General features: G+C 40.5%; 2 protein-coding genes across 4 annotated transcripts in view; one reads left to right on the top strand and one right to left on the bottom strand.

Annotated features, from left to right (window-relative positions):
- Positions 1-330: 330 nt before the first annotated feature.
- On the bottom strand, positions 331-13,649 carry alpk1 (alpha-kinase 1). Of its 2 annotated transcripts, none has more exons than XM_030722591.1 (14): positions 13,428-13,649; positions 11,401-11,581; positions 9,799-9,953; positions 9,505-9,703; positions 9,011-9,070; positions 8,826-8,912; positions 8,664-8,740; positions 8,463-8,558; positions 8,272-8,376; positions 2,643-4,299; positions 1,952-2,099; positions 1,711-1,873; positions 1,051-1,237; positions 331-966 (listed from the first exon to the last, which is right to left on the bottom strand). In XM_030722591.1, exons 2-14 carry the CDS (start codon positions 11,504-11,506, stop codon positions 725-727), a joined length of 3,282 nt encoding a protein of 1,093 aa, XP_030578451.1. In that variant the 5' UTR covers positions 11,507-11,581; positions 13,428-13,649; the 3' UTR covers positions 331-724. The 2 variants fall into 2 exon arrangements, with proteins under 2 accessions (XP_030578451.1, XP_030578450.1); XM_030722590.1 differs by lacking the exon at positions 13,428-13,649 and adding an exon at positions 12,044-12,080.
- Positions 13,350-19,970, top strand: part of LOC115775099 (RAS guanyl-releasing protein 2) — a 39,392-nt gene continuing 32,771 nt past the window's right edge. Inside the window, exon 1 of one of the 2 annotated variants that reach the window (XM_030722593.1) lies at positions 13,350-13,670. The gene's annotated coding sequence lies outside the window, so the exon portion shown is untranslated. The remainder of the gene's footprint in view (positions 13,671-19,970) is intronic. The other variant, XM_030722592.1, reaches the window with a different exon arrangement.

The following is a 19,970-nucleotide window of genomic DNA, read 5'->3' as shown; positions in this document are numbered from 1 at the left end:
TGTAACCTTCACTAATGCTGTTTCTGTACTGTGATGAATTCTGAAACCTGACTGAAACTCTTCAAATAAACCGTTCCTCTACAGATGATCAGTTAGCTGTTTTACAACTACTCTTTCAAGAATCTTTGAGAGAAATGGAAGGTTGGAGATTGGCCTATAATTAGCTAAGACAGCTGGGTCAGTGATGGCTTTTTAAGTAGCGGTTTAATTACAGCCACCTTGAAGGCCTGTGGTACATAGCCAACTAATAAAGACAGACTGATCATTTTTAGGATTGAAGCATCAATAATTGGAAAGACTTCTTTGAACAGTCTAGTAGGAATGGGATCTAACAAACATATTGCTGGTTTGGAGGAAGTAACTATTGAGGTTAACTCTGAAAGATCAACTGGAGCGAAAGAGACTTAACAAATACCAGCAGTGCTGAAAGCAGCTGAACATGAAGAAAAACTATTCACAGTTACCATCTTATTTCCAAGAATATTAAAACTACATTTGCACAGTAGTGTTTACATAAAACATGTCTACAAGCCGCTGGTGTCTGAACATTAGGATGGTAGGTACACAGAACTTTAATCAGTACAATTAAAAAGAAAAAAAAAAAAAAACAGTATGAAAAATACAGTACTTTGATTATCTGTTGTCATTTAATCTACATCAGACCCGTCAGTTCCAAAAACTTGCAAGGCCATATTGCTCATAATATAAACTCCTTAATTAAGTTTTAATGCATCGTTTTTGTTTTTGTGACTGACAGTAAAGTTTGAGGAGAAGCTTTTGAGTTCATGGCCAGTGGAGGCAGTCTGAGCAGTTGACAAATCCCATTGCACTCTGGTCCATGTTGCTCTTCCACAAAGTACCTGAGCCCCCTGTCAGCAAAGTTAGAGGGACCTTTAGGGGTCTTGATGGAGTGAATCTGTGGATCAGTCAGGTAGGTCAGTCCTTTGCCGTTGGCTGTCACCCATCCTGTGGCAAAATAAATGGATGATTACCAATCTTTGTCATGTGACAACAGTAAGTTCATTGATAAGCAAGAGATAAGTGACATACCTTGTAAGTCTACGACGACTTCCTGACCACCAGAGAACAAGTAGGTGAAGTGTCCAAATGCAAGGCCATATTCTGTAGCCTGGAATCTCTCATCTTTCTTTCTAGTGTTGTTGGTCAATTTGACAAACTCTCCAAGCATGTAGGGCTCTACAGTTACACAGCCCACAATCTCATCTCCATTCAAAATCTAATCACCAGAAAACAAGAGAAATATTCTGTAACATTGGAAGCCTGTTTGGATTGGTGTGATGCTCATTAATATTGCAGAAAAATTCTGTGTATTTGGGTATCATTACCCAAATACACAGGGTTGTATGGGTTTGTGAATACTTCTCAGCACACACATTGCTGCATTATTATATTGTGTTTATATCGATACTCTGAGCGGCAGTGTATAGTCTGGTTTGCATTCAGTGATTGATGATAAAGAGTCTCTGTTTTTGGTCCACATGAATAAATACTTTCCAAACCATAATTTATAACTTTTCATGTTTACAGATTACATTACAAAGCACTCTGGACTAATAGCCAACAAAATGATGGTTTGGCTACAGTCACAAAACACGTTGCTAGTTGTGAAAGAGTGTGTGAAAAACTAAGCACTTCGAATGCAATATTAGTTTTCCCTACTTCCTTTAAATAAATGTTGCACTTCCTCACCAACAGGGCTTGTGAGGGAATAAAGAAGATCTGAGCCAAAACATCTTTTTCGTAGAGACTCTTGTTGAACTCAGTTACATAGTACTGGGCTGTCATCTGTCTCTCCACATCTTTCAGGTGAAACTGGATCTCCTTTGGGTTCTTGTAATCTTTCCCCACATAACTAAGGACAAATACACAAATGCAATGAGACTTTAAGTCGCCATATTTAGGTTGTGCCAAGTTTGTGTAGCTACCGTACTGGCTTAGCCGCTCCTCCTGGTGTAAAAATTGCACCCATATTGTTGTCCTCTGCGCGCCCTCCATCCCCATCGGCTCTCCAATGTAAACGCATGTTTCCGTGGCTGTCCACAGTCCAGTGGCCTTGGAGAACTTTAAATGAAGAGCACCTAGCACGCAAAGCTATTCAATTAGATTTCAAGAATAAATCAAAAGAGGAGCTGGAAATGACAGCATGAAGTCACAGGGAATCATTAAAGCAATGAAAAGACATTACCCATTCATATGGGTAATGCTGACAGGTGGCTCAGGTACTTCGTGGAAGAGCAACATGGACCATGGCTTTTGACTGGTACTGTATAACTAGTGCTGAACAAATATGAGCTAAATTCTATGTCAATCCATCCAATTAGTGTTGATTAGACATCTCACTCCAAACAACAAATATGAACCTCATGGTGTCACTACAGGGAAAGTGACAACAGAATTTATCCTTTCGGGTTGTGGAATGTAAATATTAAAAATTTCATGGATTATGATTTTTGTGACAATCTATAATAATACTTGATTATAAATGATATATTTTACATTCTAGATCTTTCTGTATCTAGACCGACAGAATGATGCTGACACCTTGGAGCCATAGTGCTACTGTGGCTGAAAGAAAGTACTGATGATGACACAGTTCTGCAAAAACAGGAATGTAAACTTACTGTGGGCACTTCTGAGGTTCTTGAGTTTGAATTTGATTTTATCACTGTACAACCTCTTCAGCAGACATCCATGGCAAACTCCAGCCAGAAAGGCTTGGTAATCCTGCTGTGACAACAAAAACTGCTTCACTGGGACTGCATCAGCTACAGCGTTCTGGTCTTGGCAGCTGTAGCACATGGAGTTCTTCTTCTGAGGCACATTCTGCACTGTATTTTGTTGGTGCTCACATTGATTCACCTCCAGCATCTCAAATGAACTCGTTGTGGAAGTTTCAGTGACAGGACACTGTTCTGGGATAGCCTGTGATGGATTATTTGGGATTGCAAAAGTGTTGTCGGTTGCAGGTTGTACAGAGTCAACTTCAGTTACCATGTTTTGGTAAACATTAATGCTCTTGAAAGGTTGTGGACTGGACAAAGCACGTACATTTTGGTTTTTGGACATGTGACCAGAAGGAGAATCGCTGGTTTCAGAATCGAGTGTTTCCAAAATGAAAAAGCTCCCATCTGAATCTGGTGACTTGCTGTTTTGGCAAGTTCCTGCTTTGGAAATACTACTTGGCTGTTGTTTTCTATATGTAGAAGAATTCAGATCAGCTGAAAGTTTCTCCCATGATGACTGGGAACCAAAACTGTTCCCAAGAGAGTTAGAGGATGTTATAAATAGCTCGGATAAGGACTGCACTGCTCCTTCAGCTAATGCTACCTTCTGTGCCTCACCAAGAACATCAGCCATCCAGTCCTCTTCAGTGGCCAGTGTCTCTATTCCAGCTTGCATCACCTCAAACTTTTCTGAATCACTACTTATGTTGGAGGAGGGAGAGAGAGGTACTGCAGACTCTGAATCTGTATGGGAACTGATACCAAAGTTACAACCTTGTAAGTTTTGCTTCTTGTTTTTCTCAGGAGATTCTAACTTGTGGTCTGACCTGTCATCATCAACTTCTGTGGTTGGACAGTTCTGATTGCTCGCTCTCTCTTTATGTCCAGTAGCACTGCTTCTGGGCTCTTCTTCTTTGGGTACATCTTTTAACCCTTTGCAGGCGTCAGTGGTACAATCTGTGTTGAGTGTACCAATGGTTGTTCCCAGCGCTGTTATGCAGAGCCTTACTCCATCTATCTTATCGTTAGTTTCCCTACAGTGTGTGTTGGTGGTCTCGCACAGTGATGCATGATACTTTTGAAATTTCTTCATTATCTTAGAGAAGCCTGCCAGAGTAAAATTTACAGAAGCATCTTTGACATTTCTGTAGCTATCAGGGATAAAAGACCCCTTGTCTGAATTCAGGAAAGGCTCCACTCGCAGCAGCAGCTTGACTTGGGCGACCAAATGCATGATCTCAGTGCAGAGGCTGTCTTTCTCTTGGGTATTGGCATGGCAGTAGCTGTAAAAATTAGCTAAACCATTTTGACAAGCTTGAACTGCCTGTGCCACAACCCCCAAAGGAGTTCCAAGCCACTTGTGAGTGACAGCGAGGGAATAGGCAGCTTTGAGGAAGGTATGAAGCTCCTGCTTGCTGGTTACCATATCACCCTCTGCTTTGGTGAGAAGGCCGATTGCAAATGCTTCTTGAGCCTGCTGGAGGAATGACTGCCTTTGAGAGGCTGGACACTCCATTGAGAAACTGTAGGATAACAAGCAGGCACCTTGTGTTGTCTAAAGAAAAACACAAACAGAGGAACAATTAAAGCACCACAGCAGAGATTTTATTTACAATGCTGCATTTCTGTGCAAAAGTCTCAAACCGCCCCTCATTTCTTTATATTTGGCTTCGAAGCAGCCAGATTTTTTCTTTGGACATGGGTTGCTCTTTCACTCATTTACAGTCCAGTCCTTGTACCTGACTGTTTTCAGAGGATTTTTTTGTGCCAAGCCACTTTATGATGATGATGATACTTTATTGATCCCACAATGGGGAAATTACAGTTAACAGAACACCCATCAAGAAGACAAACAAACAAACATGGGGAGATAGGTGAACTGTGGCCATGCTGCCCCCCTTCTGGAGGTGCTGCCATTAAAAAGACAGAAACAATAGTGAAAACATACAGGGATGAGTGAGGGAAAAAATCATCTCATACTTTGTATACATTCACACATACACAGTATAAGGTTACAAAAACTCTGCGATAGAGCAGAAACATATAGCATGGGAGCACTAGGGTGGGGAGGGATGGACAGGGGAGCCAGTGGAGGCGAGGGGGGTTGGGCTACTGTGGGGCTGACTCAAACTCCCTCGTCAGCTAACAGTTCTGATAAGATGTAGAGTTCATCAGCGGCTAGGTCAGGGAGATCAGTCCAACACAGGTCAGAAAAAGACAGGACAGCGGGGGTGTAGAGCATCTATTTACAAAAACATCCCGGAGACAATTTGATAAGCGGCAGTCCAAGGCCTCCAGGGAGCCAAATTCCTGATTCTACGACTTGTTTTGGTACAGACTGTACTGATTAATTTGTTGACAGCCTTCAGTCTTTCTTAACACTCACGTATGAATTATTCAGGCATAAAAAGTCACCTAACTTTAGGGATGAACCAGTGTTGTATCTTTAAGCACTTTGTTGCAACCTGCAGGCTGTTCCAAAAAAAAAAATAAACGAAAAAAAAAAAACAGATGGTTTTTTCCTCATTTATTTAGATGAATCTGCAAAAAAGGCTAAAGATAGTATTTTTGAACCAGCAAGCTGATTCTTAAAAAGCTGAATCTCAGCATTGTGTGCAGTATGTCATGAAAAACAAAACTGAGGAAAGCTGACAATTGGAGGACATCAGAAGAAGTGGATTGGGCTCCCCAAAGCACAAACCTCAACATTATTGAAACAGTGTAGGTTCAGTGGAATAAAAGGCAGCCAGCATCCAAAGAAGAGCTCTGTCCAGAGCGGGCTTTATCAGAGAATACCTCCAGAATTTGCAAGTAGGGTTAGGGGATGGAGCTCCCTACAGTCCTGACCTCAACCCCACTGAACACTTGTGGGATCAGCTTGGGCGTGCTGTTTGTGCCAACACAACCACACTGGCTGACTTGCGACAAATGCTGGTTGAAGAATGGGATACTATCCCACCGCACTGTGTGACCAACTCTGTGACCAGCATGAGGAAGAGGTGCCAGGTTGTTGTGTCTGTGTGTGGCTCTTCCACATGCTACTTAGGCCCCTGTTTGTTAAATAAATAAATTGTTAAATTGTCTTGTTTCTTCAGACTTCAATTATCCAATCCAATAAATGAATCCCAACAAGAGTCAATAGCAGAATAAGCTGTTTGGCATTGGCAGAAAAGATTTGCAAAGTGACATTTGTAGCATATGTATGTATGTTTGGATGTTCTCTATCTCTCTGCTAGTATAAAGAAATGGGGGTGGCTTAAGACTTTTGCACTGTACTGTATATCCAAAAAAAGGTGGGACACTGTATGTAAATATAAACAAAACACAAATGCAACAATTTGCAAATCATTTAAACCCTCTATTTAAAAAAAAAAAATCACAAATACATCATAATGAAATTGTGACATTAAAAAAAAATTTCATTTTGAATTAAATACAGTATTATGGTTAAAATAAAATTAAGACAGGACAACAAAAAGAAGGAAAACAAATAATTAATCATTTGTAAACTCTGATCTTTGGACTCAGACACATTAAAAACGGGCAAAGTGTTGCAGCAGAGACCACTGTCTGGCTGAGGAACACGTGAAAAGCACCACCTCTCTGGGACTGAGGCAGAGGTGAAAACTTTCCTATGATCTGACTGACCAATCAAAATTTGTATTTCTTCCTGTAAAAATCACTGACTCTGCATCCTGTGGGCTAAAGAGAAGAGGAACCATCCTGCCTGTCATCTGCGCACTATTCAAAGCAATGATATGACTGCACATGTAGGTAACTTGCATATCTGTGAAGACCTCATTGATGCTGAACTCAAGATGCCAAGACACCAGATTTTTACTCAGTTATTATCATTGCTAAAAAACACAATTATGATATTATCAATATAGAGTATTACATAAGAATGAGTCAAAATCATTTTTAACTGTACATGATGTTTTTCCACTCTATTTGAGTACTTTATACAACATGCCTCATTCACCCATTCACACACATTCATACAAGCACTTTTTCCTGCACCTTAGTGCTTTCTAGCTAACATTTACACACATTCACACCCTGATAACACACTGGAAGGCAACTTGAGGCCCAAGGACGCACCACTTTGGCATGCAGACTGGAGCAGCCAAGGACTGAAATCTACCTCGTGAGCCACAGCCACCCCAAACTGTGTTTACTGAATGGTTTTTGTGGAAATAATTACAATGTGTAATTTATTTGTGTTGGAAAGTGGAGAATCTGTAACTATACAAAACCACACAAACTTATATTATCATAAGTGAATGATGATGCTAACATTTAGTCCTTTAAACATCATGATTATTATCAATAACAGAACACTGAAACATCCATATACTGAAAATTGTACTTGGTTTTGGTGCAACATTTGTTGCCATTCACATGATGTCTCTCTCAGGGAAGGCTTTGCTTATTTCAGAAGGAAAATGCCAAACCACATTCTGCACGTATTTCAGCAGCATAGTGAAAGACTGCGAATGCTTCACTGGCCTGCTGGCAGTCCTAATCTGTCACTAATGGAATCACCTGACACATTATCAAACAAAACAAATATGGCAAAGGTGGCTCCAGCTTGTTGAGCAACTGAAACGCTTTATTGAGCAACAAAAATATTTCTCTTTATCTTTTAACACTATTTGGTCAAGTTCACATTAACTGCTAAACATTGAGTGTCCAGCCAGAACTTCACAGATTTGAAACAGAAATTCCTCCACAAAGCGGTGTAGTTGCTGCAGGATGGTGGTTTAACTGCAAAATAATGTAGGTGCTCTGCAACCTTGCCTTTGTACAGGAATATAACCAGGATGCAAGCAGCTGGCAATGAGTTGAGTCGAGTCCCCTATTGCAAAGAGACGTGTCACAGATGAGTTTCGCTCACTGACTCAGATTGTAAAGTTTTGGCGAGCTGTTTGTGTTTATAATATGGACAGCAATTACCTGCAAACCTTTGCCAAGGTGTCTAAGAGTGAGTGCAGTCAGTGTGAGTCTGACCACAACCGTTTGGAGACAGGTGGTCATCGCCTTATGATCGAAAGTGGTTGCCCAGAGGTTGAGGGTGCTGAGCACTCAACCTCTGGGCGACTGGATGGTCACCACAGTTAATTTGCAGTCGTCTCCAATACCAAAAAAATTACAAGAAGTTTGCCATCGTATTTTTACTCTAGTGTGACTGAACCATAGCAAGACACAAACTTGAATTTTGTATAAGAATCATGATTTTGCTCATGAAACTAATCTTAAACTGTATTTGATGCACATTCTTTTTGTGAAGCTCTTTTTTTTGGGTTTGGTCAATGGTATCATTTTCAAAAACAGCAGCGTTCTGTGTAGGACTACTTGCTGTGACACAAAAACTTTTGTGCAGCATCAAGGAGCACAAATAAAACTTAGTTCAAATTAAGTATGCTGGGGAAGTTTCAGTTATTTGTGCCATTTACCTGCACTGAGAAACATTCTTAAGGTCAAGTGCAGGCAAGCAGACAGAGATAATTCAATAGTAGCAACTTACCACATTGGTCAAAACATACAGTGAAGTATACTGACTGTATACCACCGCCATCTTAGCTGCTTGGGCTGCTGAGAGAAGACGATGATTCCCATCCCCAAGCAAACTCTGAAATAATGGACAGAATAAACACTGCTGTGGAAGAGAAACTACAAGAATGAAATAATTAATGCAGAAATGTCAAGTGGGCTTACAAAATCAATATCTGGATTAGTCCTAAAAGCATGGAAGTCCTCATTATTCATAGAAACCAATATATTTGCCAGTATGCCAAGAGAGGTTCCAATACCCTATAAAAATAAACAGATTTGGTAAATCAGCGTGTAAACTGGACCGACTAACATTAAAACCTCATAACATGATACCTGTGTTGATAACATTTGTGTCTGAATTACCTTTTTGTCAGGTTGAGGAAGTGAATAGTATCCAACCAAAGAAGCCCAGATGAGCTCTGCAGCCTCCAACCACAGGCCTGAATCATTGCACAAAGACAGTTAAAAAAAAGAAAAATCACAAAATAATGGTGATATTCTTCCACTTCGTGAAAATGATCTTACCCAGCTTTTGCAAAATCATTCCACGAACCTGAACACTAACAGCCTGGACAAGAGCACGGTCGCTTTTAGAGTGGTATATCCAACAACCTGCATATCAAATGATTAATGTACATTATTTGTCTACTTTGTGGATTCAGTTTAATCCATCAATAAATAACCTTAAAAAGGAAGAGACAGGAAACTACCTGTGGTTCCACTGTTGTTAATCAGGCTGCTCAGGATGTACTCTGCCTTCTGCAGTTTTCCTGTGGGGCAGATTATGTTTACACAAAAAATAATGAAAGATGTTCACATGTAATTTCCAGGGTTTGAGTTTACATCAATCACTATAATTTCTCCAAACAATAATTAGGAGAAATAAGCACTGCTCATGTAACATGTATTAAAGCAGACTTAATATACTCATTTCCAACTCCAAATTCAAACTCTACAAGTTAAAAAAAAATTGTATCTATATTTTGTTTTAGTGCATGCACTGTCTCAAAGAAGCTTTTTTAGCCTCCCCACAAGCCAGACTGATTTTCTGCCCCCTGCAGACAAGTGGTTTGAACAGCAGGTGGGTGGAGTTTGTGTGCTCACAGCTGAGATTACCATATTAGGTATATCCCCTCTCACTAAGCTCACATAGCAGAATAGAAAAAAAAAAAGCAATCAATCTCTCCCCTTCATTTTACTATACCAGAGTTAAAATAGACCCTGGCCTGCCGTATGACCAGCTGGGGGGCTATGGGGGTGTCAGGGTAGCGTCTGTGGAGAAGCTTGGCAATCTTTAGAAGGCGGTTTGACTCATCAGTCCAGTAGAGGTAACGGTCCACTAAAAAGACAACTGCCAGTGCAGTGCGTGCCTCCTGAGCCCCGATGGAGGCCTTCAGGACAGCCTGGCAGACACAGTAAACACAACATTTGGGAATATGTTTTATTTATAATGACACCACAGGGGTCTGAGTTTGATATGCAGTTATTTAATTATTACCAGTAGTTGAGACAGGTGTTTGCTGATAAGGTCACTCAGGTTGGTTTTGTCAGTGGCACTGACAGACTGCTTATACTGCCACTTCTCAGGGACAAAAGGCCATTTCATGTCCACGGCTTCCTGAAGCAGGGAGGCTAATTCAGCACACAGCGAGTCTACAGGAAATAAAATCCAGTTAAACTGTGAGCAAAGATTAATGGACTTAAGATATATATATATATATATATATATATATATATATATATATATTCTTCTGCCCTCAGTTAACTGTTATGTAATTAACCTAGACAGCGAGCTAAACATTAATGGATTCAGCAATGATGAGACTCTGTGATGTTGTCTTCTGTTCTTTACTGAGACCCATCTTTTACTGTAAAACTGTAACAAAGGGAGAATCGAGGATGTTCACAAGTGGTTTGTCATAAAACAAATTCACATCCCTAAACATACTGTCACAAGTCATTACACAAATAAACTACAAAGTAAACATTCATATGCCCTTTAGCCAAAACTAGGGTAGACAGAACTGAAGGACAGTAGCATTAGCTTGTTCTTACTTAAACTGGGAAACTGATCTATAAGCAGAATGATAAAAGAAACTACAATCAAACAGACAAAATGCTACCTAACATACGATAAACTATTGTGCAGTTCTACACTTACAGATTATGAATTGCCAAGGCTCACAGATGATATGAGGACCCTTTTGTCCTTGAAAGCATGAGCATGACATGGCTGCTTCCCTGACCTCCTTGCTGCCTACGGCCATTAGCCATTAGATGGTACTATTAATGGAATCAAAAGTCGAAAAACACAACAAATGTAGCAAGGCTGACCTCTTGTGACATAAAAGAGAATATATATATATATATATATATATATGTGTGTGTGTGTGTGTGTGTGTGTGTGTTCATATTTTTTTTTTTAAGGAGGGAAGAATTTTACACATACATAAAATTCCAGCTAGATATGTTTATTCTTGGACTCTAATAGAGTAAATCTACATTCTGTATATATAAATAGTCTTATACAGGGCCAAACCTGTGTTCTTGACATGACAGTATTTTAGGGATATCTCCTCTCTTTGACATTAAACAGATTCAAGAGTAGAACAAAGTAATAAAGTAATCATTCGCCATCAGTATGTAAAGCATGTATACCACAGAAAGTAAAAAAAAACAAAACAAAAAAAACATCAAAAGTTCACATTAAAGCAACACAAGGAACAGCTGGATAGTTTTAGGTCTTTTTTGTACTAAAATCATGTCTCTTCTTTCTCTTATCTGAGCATTAGCAGCAATAATTCATGACAAAATAAAGCAACACTGAGCACATTTCTGTTCCTTGTTTGGTCGAAACTTGTAACAGCATGTGTGTGATGACTACAAGACTGCACCAGCCTGCATTAGTCAAAGACATAAGCTTAACATTAAAAAAAAAGTCAAATTCACGGAAAGAAAGCCCGTGTTTTTCATTGTGATATAAGCCACATGTGCAGCGATGACACCAGCATAAATCCACCCCATCTTTGATCCTGACCCAAATCTCACTCTGAGTTTCTCCCATGATAAAAACATTAAATAGCACCATCTTGTGTCTGACCTCTGCAGCTGCAGTAGTTTAGCCTCTGTGCCTCAGTCGGCCGGGTGGACTGCTGAGCAGCTCTGAAGCACTCGTCCAGTAAACCTCCCACCTCCTGGCTGTCCATCCTGGTAAACAGACGCTGTAGCTGTTGTACGAAAGCAAAGAATTTCCTCCTTTCGTGGCCTCTTCACCTCTGTTCCTGTAAGGGAGTGATCCAAGAAGGGGAATCCCATGAAATAACCGTGCTGGTGAAATGCTGTTGAGAAAGAGCTGCTTCACATCCGGTCCTTTTGTAAATTTCAGAAATTATAATAAAAATATAAAAAACTAACAAACAAAGTAATGAGAGAACTCTCATTAACTTGTATAAATGATTTTTTTGTTTTTGTTTTAAAGAGACAAATATGGAGTCTGAGCTTTTCAGAGTCTCACATAATGGGATTCGGTCTAGTCATTTTATGTAATTTGTCTATAACACAAAACAATGAATGTGTTCTGACCTCATTTTAGTTTAATTTAGTTATTAACATTTCAGATTACATGACAGGTCAGCTGGAATGACCACAGAGCATACAGTATTCTCTTAAGTGCAAATATACATTTGTACTTTGTATATTTAAACCCATAATAATACCAAACGCTGCAGTTTCATAAAACCCACCTATGAAGACTTCTGTTTCTCTGCGTCTTCCTGGTAGGGCAGGATCTTAGATGCTGCTTTCAAAGTTGTCGGAAATATCGCTTGTACACTCGGGAGCGTACAGTACGTGTGGCATTAAATACAGCCTGGTCTGTGTAGGTGCAAACCCCATCATGGCGACAAAAACAGGTCAGACTTAACATTAAAATCTCAGCAAAATCTTTGTGATGTCAGAAGCTTAGTGATGAATTTCTAAATCGTTTTGCTGGTCTGTCTATGTCATAGCATTGCAAATAAGGAAGTTCAGGACAGTAGCTACTTTGACTTCACCTGGTACGATTTATTCAACCTGGTGATTTATTTTTGTGCTTGTAAAAAAAAAAAAAAAAAAAAAAAAAAAAAAAAAATACCGCAACAGCAATGTTACATTCAAGCTACCATTATAGAGAAAAAAATAACCACGGCAAATGGGGAATGCATTAAAACAGCAATGTAGAAAAAAAAATTCAACAATCAAAGCTTTAAGTGTTAGTCACTTAAACTTAGCAATGCCGTGTGTGATTATTTGATTATAAACGAGACGGCGTTAAATCATCAGAAAGAAAAAGCAAATCAGATCAAATGAACTGTTTTGTGATCGCTGTGCTTAAATGACTTCAAAATACGCTGTATTTTTGGTGCTTCATGTCGTTGTTGTTGTTGTTGTTGTTGTTGTTTTTTCTCATTCATTTCTTCGTGACATGAAGGCAACACGTGACGTAACGAAGGGGCAGAACCATCTATAGCAACAGGTAGCTGGGCTGTAGGAATGCAGGATAGAAAAAAAAACCTCTCCGATGTAGGATCTTTTGGACGACTGACTTTTGACGCATAAACAGAAGTGCCGCATATATATATATTTTAATATAGTGAAACAAATATATTTATTAGGTATAACAATAATAATAATAATACTTATAATAACAACAAAAAATAATAATAATAAAGATGGAATTTCGCATTATATCACCTCAGCAGGTTTTTGCCTCTTATTTACGAAGAAAAACAAACAAACAAAAAAACACATGCACCATATATTGTCTGCCTAAAAGCCTCAAAATATTTACATTTTTGAACTTCTTGAGATTTATTTCAAGGTTGCCCACATCCACATGCTAATGTAGACAAGCGATAAATGATTCTGACTGACAGGAACCCACCGATCTCGCAGAAAAGCGAACGAATGGTAGAAAGGTTTTGCGGACAGGCTGTAGTGTTGCAGTAATACTACCAATAGGCGGGACTGTGGCTCTGCAGTGTGGTAGTGAGCCGCACAGCTGGAACACTATAAGGCTGGCAACGCGTTCCAGCTGCGACCAGATAACTGCGCTCAGCTGCACCAACAGTCATCACATCCATAACTTACTTCTGATTGCGCCAGGAGAGAACTTAGAAAGAGGCCCAGTTCAAACCAGACGGATCCGAGTTTTTATCATCTGATGAGTTCTTGCGGGTTCCCGTCATTGCCGACTCAAGCGCTTGGTCGCCGAACAGACTTTGTGAGTTCGACAGTGCTGGTGATGTAACGCTTCCCATCTCAGAGCTCACTCCACCACTGTTGTCATTCCAGCCTCTCCTGTCAGAGCATGGGACCCTTCAAGCTCTAAAGGTAAGAACTTGAGCATGTTTGGGCATTTTTTCTTTCTTTTTTTTTTTTTTTATGAAAGATGGATCTCATTTAGGGCACCTAGTTCCTGAAGAAATCTGCCACCGTGAAACGTTACACGCCTGTTTTTGGTTCCGTGTGAACCTTTCACAATCTTGATAGATTGGTGAGCCTGTGAGTAAATGTAAGTTGTGTTGCAAAAGTTCGCGCATGGACTTGCCTGATTGCACCATCATCCGCTGCAGTGTCTGCCTTATAATTTCACGTCGATTCATTAGGGAACCACAAGTGCTCTTTCTGTGCATCTGCTAAAAAAAAAAAAAAAAAAAAAAAAAGAACTTGCCGGGTGTTGGGCTCAGACTTGCAGCTTCCAGATAAATCGACCTGTTGAACAGTGTTCAGTCAGTGATGGTGCCATTTATAGGGCTCAGTGTGTGTGTGTGCATGCGTGCATACTCAGCTTGCAAACACAGTCTTGGTGGTTGTGTGAAGAATGAATGAAGAAATAAATTATCTTCATGACTATTAATAGACTCACAGTAACCACAACATAGTGCTCAGCTGCTCAGAGATGCAGCTACGCTGATGGTGGGCTCATGGTGATCTAAACGGGCAGGGGGAGCGCCACAGAGCAGGGTAGAGGAGGATAGAGGGACGTCTATTTCTAAAATCCGATTGAGGGATTGGTCTTGATCTTGCTTCTGCTGGCTTGAGAATGATGGTTAACAGAGGTCTGTTGGCATGCCAAGTTACAGCTCAAGATGCAAAAGCTCCATTTGATTCTTGTTCTTCAATCTTAATGCATCTTTCACAGCTGGGGACACAATGAGGCATCCTTTAAATTACACTCAGGCTGAGTCTCAGGACTACTGGCAGCTCTGCTACTAATCAGTGAACATAATAATAACTGCACTGAAAGGAATTCACTTTGACTGTAACACAACACTCTAGGCCACATCCTACTTTATTGTGATTCAGCCTTGGCTGGTGAGTTAAACTAGTGACAGGTAAGATGTACTTTGCTCACTCTCCAGTCAGCCCCTTCATTACTTATTTCCTTATTGAGACTGCAGCTGTCTTAACTGTAGTCATTCAAGGTGATTTTCTGCCAATTCCTGCAGAGCAGCAGGGATTAGGAGACATCTCTGAGTGTGGGGATGCTTACTTACATGACAGCGTCTCCGCCAAGTTCACCACAGCTTTACCCACCCATGTTTTGGTGTCAGAGCTGTGGGATTTCACTTGTAAGCCAGAACTGCTGCTGCTGTATATGAGAGGCAAAAAAGTCACATCAGTGTTTTCAGTGTGGCTCATTTGGCCCGGAGCTACATGTTGCTGATTAGCTCTCGCTGCTGTTTTGAATATTGGACAAGCTTGCTTTTGTGCACTTGCTCATCCAGATTAGGACCTGTTTCAGAGCATGCAAATGAGGCAGACATCAACATCAACCATCATGTGTGCAGCTCCCACTTACACACTTTTGTCAGTGAAGAACAAATCAATAAAAAAAAAAAAAAAATAGTCCAAAGTCCATTTTATCACATGCTGGCTCATTTGATCATCAGTCACCTCAAAGTCATCCATGGCCTCTGTGATCTCATGTACCCAACCACTGAAGTGGTGCTTGACTTGAAAGGCAGAGCGCTTTTAAAAGACAGGATTTCAAAGATTAAACTGCCTCCAAAATAGTGGAAAAACCGAGTGGAAGAGATTAAAAGAGAAAATCTCAGCATCTCTCTCTTTCTTCCTTTCTCTCCTCTGCTGCTGCAGTGCAATTACTTCTGGTCTCTGGAGCAGCCACCCTTGATATTTAGCATCACTTCCAGCTGCCTCCTCCACCTCAACCTGCAGCAGTGTTACACTTATCAGGAAAGCCAACTGTAATTGGTTGCGTTGTAAAAAGCGGCTGTGTTATGCCAGAGGACCCACAGCAACAAATTAGGGAGGAGGGATGAGCTGAGGAAGGACTAAACTAAGAGGGAGCAGAGGGAAATGGCAAGAATAAAGGAAACAAAAATCAGTCTACACAAGAGGAAAATCAAGCAGAGAAGAAAATAATTACAGAGAGAAGACAAAGAGCAGCAGCTCTGACACATACTCCACATATTTGTCATCATTGGGATGGATGGTCCCAGTGCTGTCCTCTACCTTGTCTGGATTGCTTTTTATTATCTAGCCCAATTTGTTCCTCCTTAATTACCAGCACTGAGGCCACCTGAATGTTGAAGTCTTTTTTTGAGCTATTTGTTTGGTGTTGTTGTAACTGATTTAAACACCAGAGAAGAGACTTTAAAGGCACGCAGCGTAGGCAGAGCTGGAATCAGACTTGGTGTGACTCCTACTCCTACTTGGCAGAACCACAGCAATCCTAAAATTGTGACAACCAGGGATCTAATTGTGAATAGATGTGACATCTCCATATGTGAACAGGTTTGCTTCTACTGACGTATCAGCCTTTAAAAACTGTTTTACAAATGGCTTGGAAACAGTTAAATGGTCATCTTGGATCTTTCGGTTCCTCCGCCCCTTCTTCAACTCACTATAAAGGCCACATACTCTGCAATGTCTCAGTTTGTCAAAGTGCTCTGCTTCTCACCTTTAAAGGTATGGCAGGAACACAGAAAGGAGAGGCAGCAGCAGAGGAGTGTGAGACATTGTGCAGGAGAGGGAGATAGCGAGGGAGGGAAAGTGTCAGACCTGGGGCTGATTGAATTCAAAGCCGAGGCTTTGAATTCAATCAGATATGGTGAAAGGGATTTGTGGGCATATCAAAAGCTTGTAATCACGAAACGAATTAGCAGTGATGGTGATAACAAGATCAGGAATATTTAAGGTTTGGGCTCACTGGCATCACTCTGTGCTGAACAGGTGTTAGGCGTGCCTCGGTTTCACAAAGGGAATCGAAAGTGCCTGTTATCCTGCATGTGCAATCAAATAGTCTCTGCCTTTGTTTTCCTGCTCATTCTGTTTACAGTCAGTAATCTGTCAAGCAGTTTATCTGCATAATAATTGGTGTGTTATGACTACAGGAAATTGAGGGGTTTGTGGTCTGCTCATGGATGTGAGCTGTTTTAGGGAGGAATACATAAACAGGAACTAGCCAGAGCTGTTAAAAAGCCTGCAGGGGTAAAGAAGAAGGGCGGCTGTTTGAATGCGAAACTCCCAGCATTCACAACTAGCTCAGAATGACTGTTGTAGAAAACCACTGTACAGCTCAGTGAGCACATCTCTGACAGGCAGGAGGAAATGAAGCAGATAAACACTGCGAACAGAACAAATTGGCCTCCAAATCTACGGTTTGTGCCTCATTCTGCAAACCACAAACATTTCTTCGAAAACCAGAGTTTGTGTTTGTGAGAATTAAAACATGCAGCATCACTTGGTATGTGGCCCTAACCAGAAGCAGGTTTTCCCTGCAGCTACACAGCTATGCCTGCTTGCTTCTGCACGAAGGGTAGAAAACAGTACCTTTGGGCAATCCAGGTAGCTGAAACTGAGAATTCAAAGGTGAAGCTGCTTAAAAATAAAAATTTGGATTTTCAGCTTTCTTTCTTTCAGTCGATTTATTTTTTATGACTTTTAACTTAAGAGAATTTGTTGCAGAAAGTTACATCAGTATCAGTTACTATTGACTGTTGGTCAAAGTTTGCATTCAAGGCTTTGTAGTAGACAGGGTTTATGAGGAAAAGCTAAGTGTGGGACAGCTTCGCTTCTTTTCAACAAGACTTCTGGTGTTGGAAAACCATCTTTGCCCTGTGACCACCAAAGTTTGATGGACTCAGTCACTACCTCCAAGTAATAATTCATAAAGTTCATGAACTACATTTTGCAAAGTATGCTTATTATTAAGGTCAGAAAGGGTGGTTATCCAAGGTGTGCTCACTGGCTATTGATGTTTTACAGTCAGTTCCACCCCTGGCTCGTCACACCCGGCTGGGTGACAGCAAAAACACTCAGGTCGAGGCTTTACAGGGGTTAGTCAAGAGCCAGTGGGTGATACCATGGTGTGAATACATCTATCTTTTATATACAGTCCATGAGTTGGGTGAAAATATACTCTTTTATAACAACTTTAACCACATCTAGACAAGGGTAGAAAGCCTTACAGACAAACATATTTTTCTGCTCCGTATGGTAAATACTGTATGAATCAGCTCACAGCTACATAGCTTTGAATAAAGACAGGCAGTCTTGGCAGACAAACAGTGGATAACATGGTTGTGTTTAACACAAAGGGAAAACACAACAACACAACTAATTGGCTTTAAAGGTTCTGGTTAGCTAAAGGATAGGTCTTTGGCTTTGTGTCAGTCTTTATGCTAAGCTAAGCTAAGTAGTTCTTGGGCTAGCTTCATAAACACGACAGTGATATTCTTCTCACATAATGTGTGACAAGAATGCAAATATGATAATTTCAGTCAACTTCTTTAATCATGAAAAAAAATGGCTAACTTTGGCTAGCTGCATTGAAGATCAGAAAATCTGCTAAGTTAAAGTATTATAAGCTGTCAGCAGTAATGTCTTGATATTTACTGTGCAGACTTCTTCTTGACAAATTTGTGAATGATGTATTTCCCTTTAAATTTGAAATTTGGCCACTCAAGGTGAAACAATGCAACAACAGGAAATAAGATTCCTGACTTCAGCAAAACTCGAGAACACGAACCCTGACCGAGGCGTGATCTGAAGTTAATAGACAGTTGGCAGGAATCTCCTGGGTGTTCCCTGTGAGAGACAAACCCTATTGCAACATTGCAAAGTGTGATGTATCACACTTGCTTTTTTACACAATACACCATGTGGCCTCATCTTTCACTCATCACACAGCAAGGGTTCGAGGAGGAAGTTGTGTAGTGTGTGACAGAGAGATAACTGACAGAGGGAGGAAAAAAAAATTGCTATAAAAAATATTAATTACACTCTCTCAGGCCCACTCTGTAAGAGAATGATTGTAATAAGGTTAAAAAAAGTGTGGACACACACACACACACACACAAGAAGTTGCCACATTTCACATGCACATAGCAGCACACCCTTCCGGTATTTGTTGTGAAGCAAACTTTCACATCTGGTAAAAGGACCAAAGTTTGAGCAGGAAGCTTCAGAACAAAGCAGTGAACAGAATCTGACACAATGATGCATTGTCGCATTTTTTTTGAAGGGGGGTGCAGGAGGCAGGAGGCATGTATTATAACAGCACATGGAATCAGGACCAATGCCCTCTGTCTCCTTCATTATACTTTTCATTTGAAGTCAGAAATTGGAGATATGAGATTGTGCCAGATGTGGAACAGGATGTGTGACTTTATACAATAAACATTACACTTTTGCAGCTGCCGCCCCCCCAGCAAAATGTTTGAAACATTTACATATTTTTCTCCTTTTCTCTCTGTTATTTCAGGATTAAGAGAAAGTGCTGCTTTCCTCAATCTTTTGCATATTCAGCATTAGTAGGACTGCTTCCATTTGCCTACAGAAGTATCCTAGTTGCATTTTAATTTGATCCATCTTATTGTGCTTTCTGTCAGTACTAACCCTCTATATTTAATCTCCTTCCTTCTTTAGCCAACAGTATCTTTTTGTGTTTTACTGAGCTGAAGCACACTCTTCCTGCCTCCCAGTCGCTCTCTTTATCTCCCATTCAAACATTCCTCCTGTCCCCCCTCCACTTCAACCCCTTCCCTCCCTAAGGAGCAACTGTAGCTGCTAATCTCAGTTTGCAGCCGGTGCCCCCCCACTGATGTGGCATTCTGCTTGTCCAAGTAAAGGGAAATGTTTCCCTTCCTGCTCTCGGTACCCTACAGTCTGTAAATAGAAGCCTGCCACAAGCCACTCTGTTGGCCACCCTGGAGAACTATATCTGTCCCATCATGCAACACACTTACTACAACTATTGGGTGTAGGGCATGAAATAAGGGTGGAGTGCGTGAATAAGGGGTTTTGTGTGCGTATTACAGTCTGTCAAAGACAGAAAAATTAGATCTCAACTTATGATTGCATTCAAAAAAAATTCATGCATTAATTTGTTTTTTTGAGCTAATATCACAGACAAAGGTTCACTGTCTGTGCCTGCTGCTACGCTACATTTTACATGTGCCTTCAGGTTGGGTTTGCTAGTGGAAATTTAAAGCTAAAGATCTTACATTTTCTAGCTATAGCATATGATGAACGGAAAGCTGTCTAAGCATCATTACCCACCAGCAAGTGATCCACAGAAAAATGGGAAATGGAGCAACAACAGTAAAAAGGAGACAGATAAGAGGAGAAGCCCTAAACCACATGACCAGAGCAGCGATGCTGTAT

Source organism: Archocentrus centrarchus, assembly GCF_007364275.1.
Source record: "Archocentrus centrarchus isolate MPI-CPG fArcCen1 chromosome 18 unlocalized genomic scaffold, fArcCen1 scaffold_23_ctg1, whole genome shotgun sequence".
Classification (NCBI taxonomy): domain Eukaryota; kingdom Metazoa; phylum Chordata; class Actinopteri; order Cichliformes; family Cichlidae; genus Archocentrus; species Archocentrus centrarchus.
The sequence above is the reverse complement of the archived record's forward strand: the minus strand, read 5'-3'. Positions and strand labels throughout refer to the sequence as shown.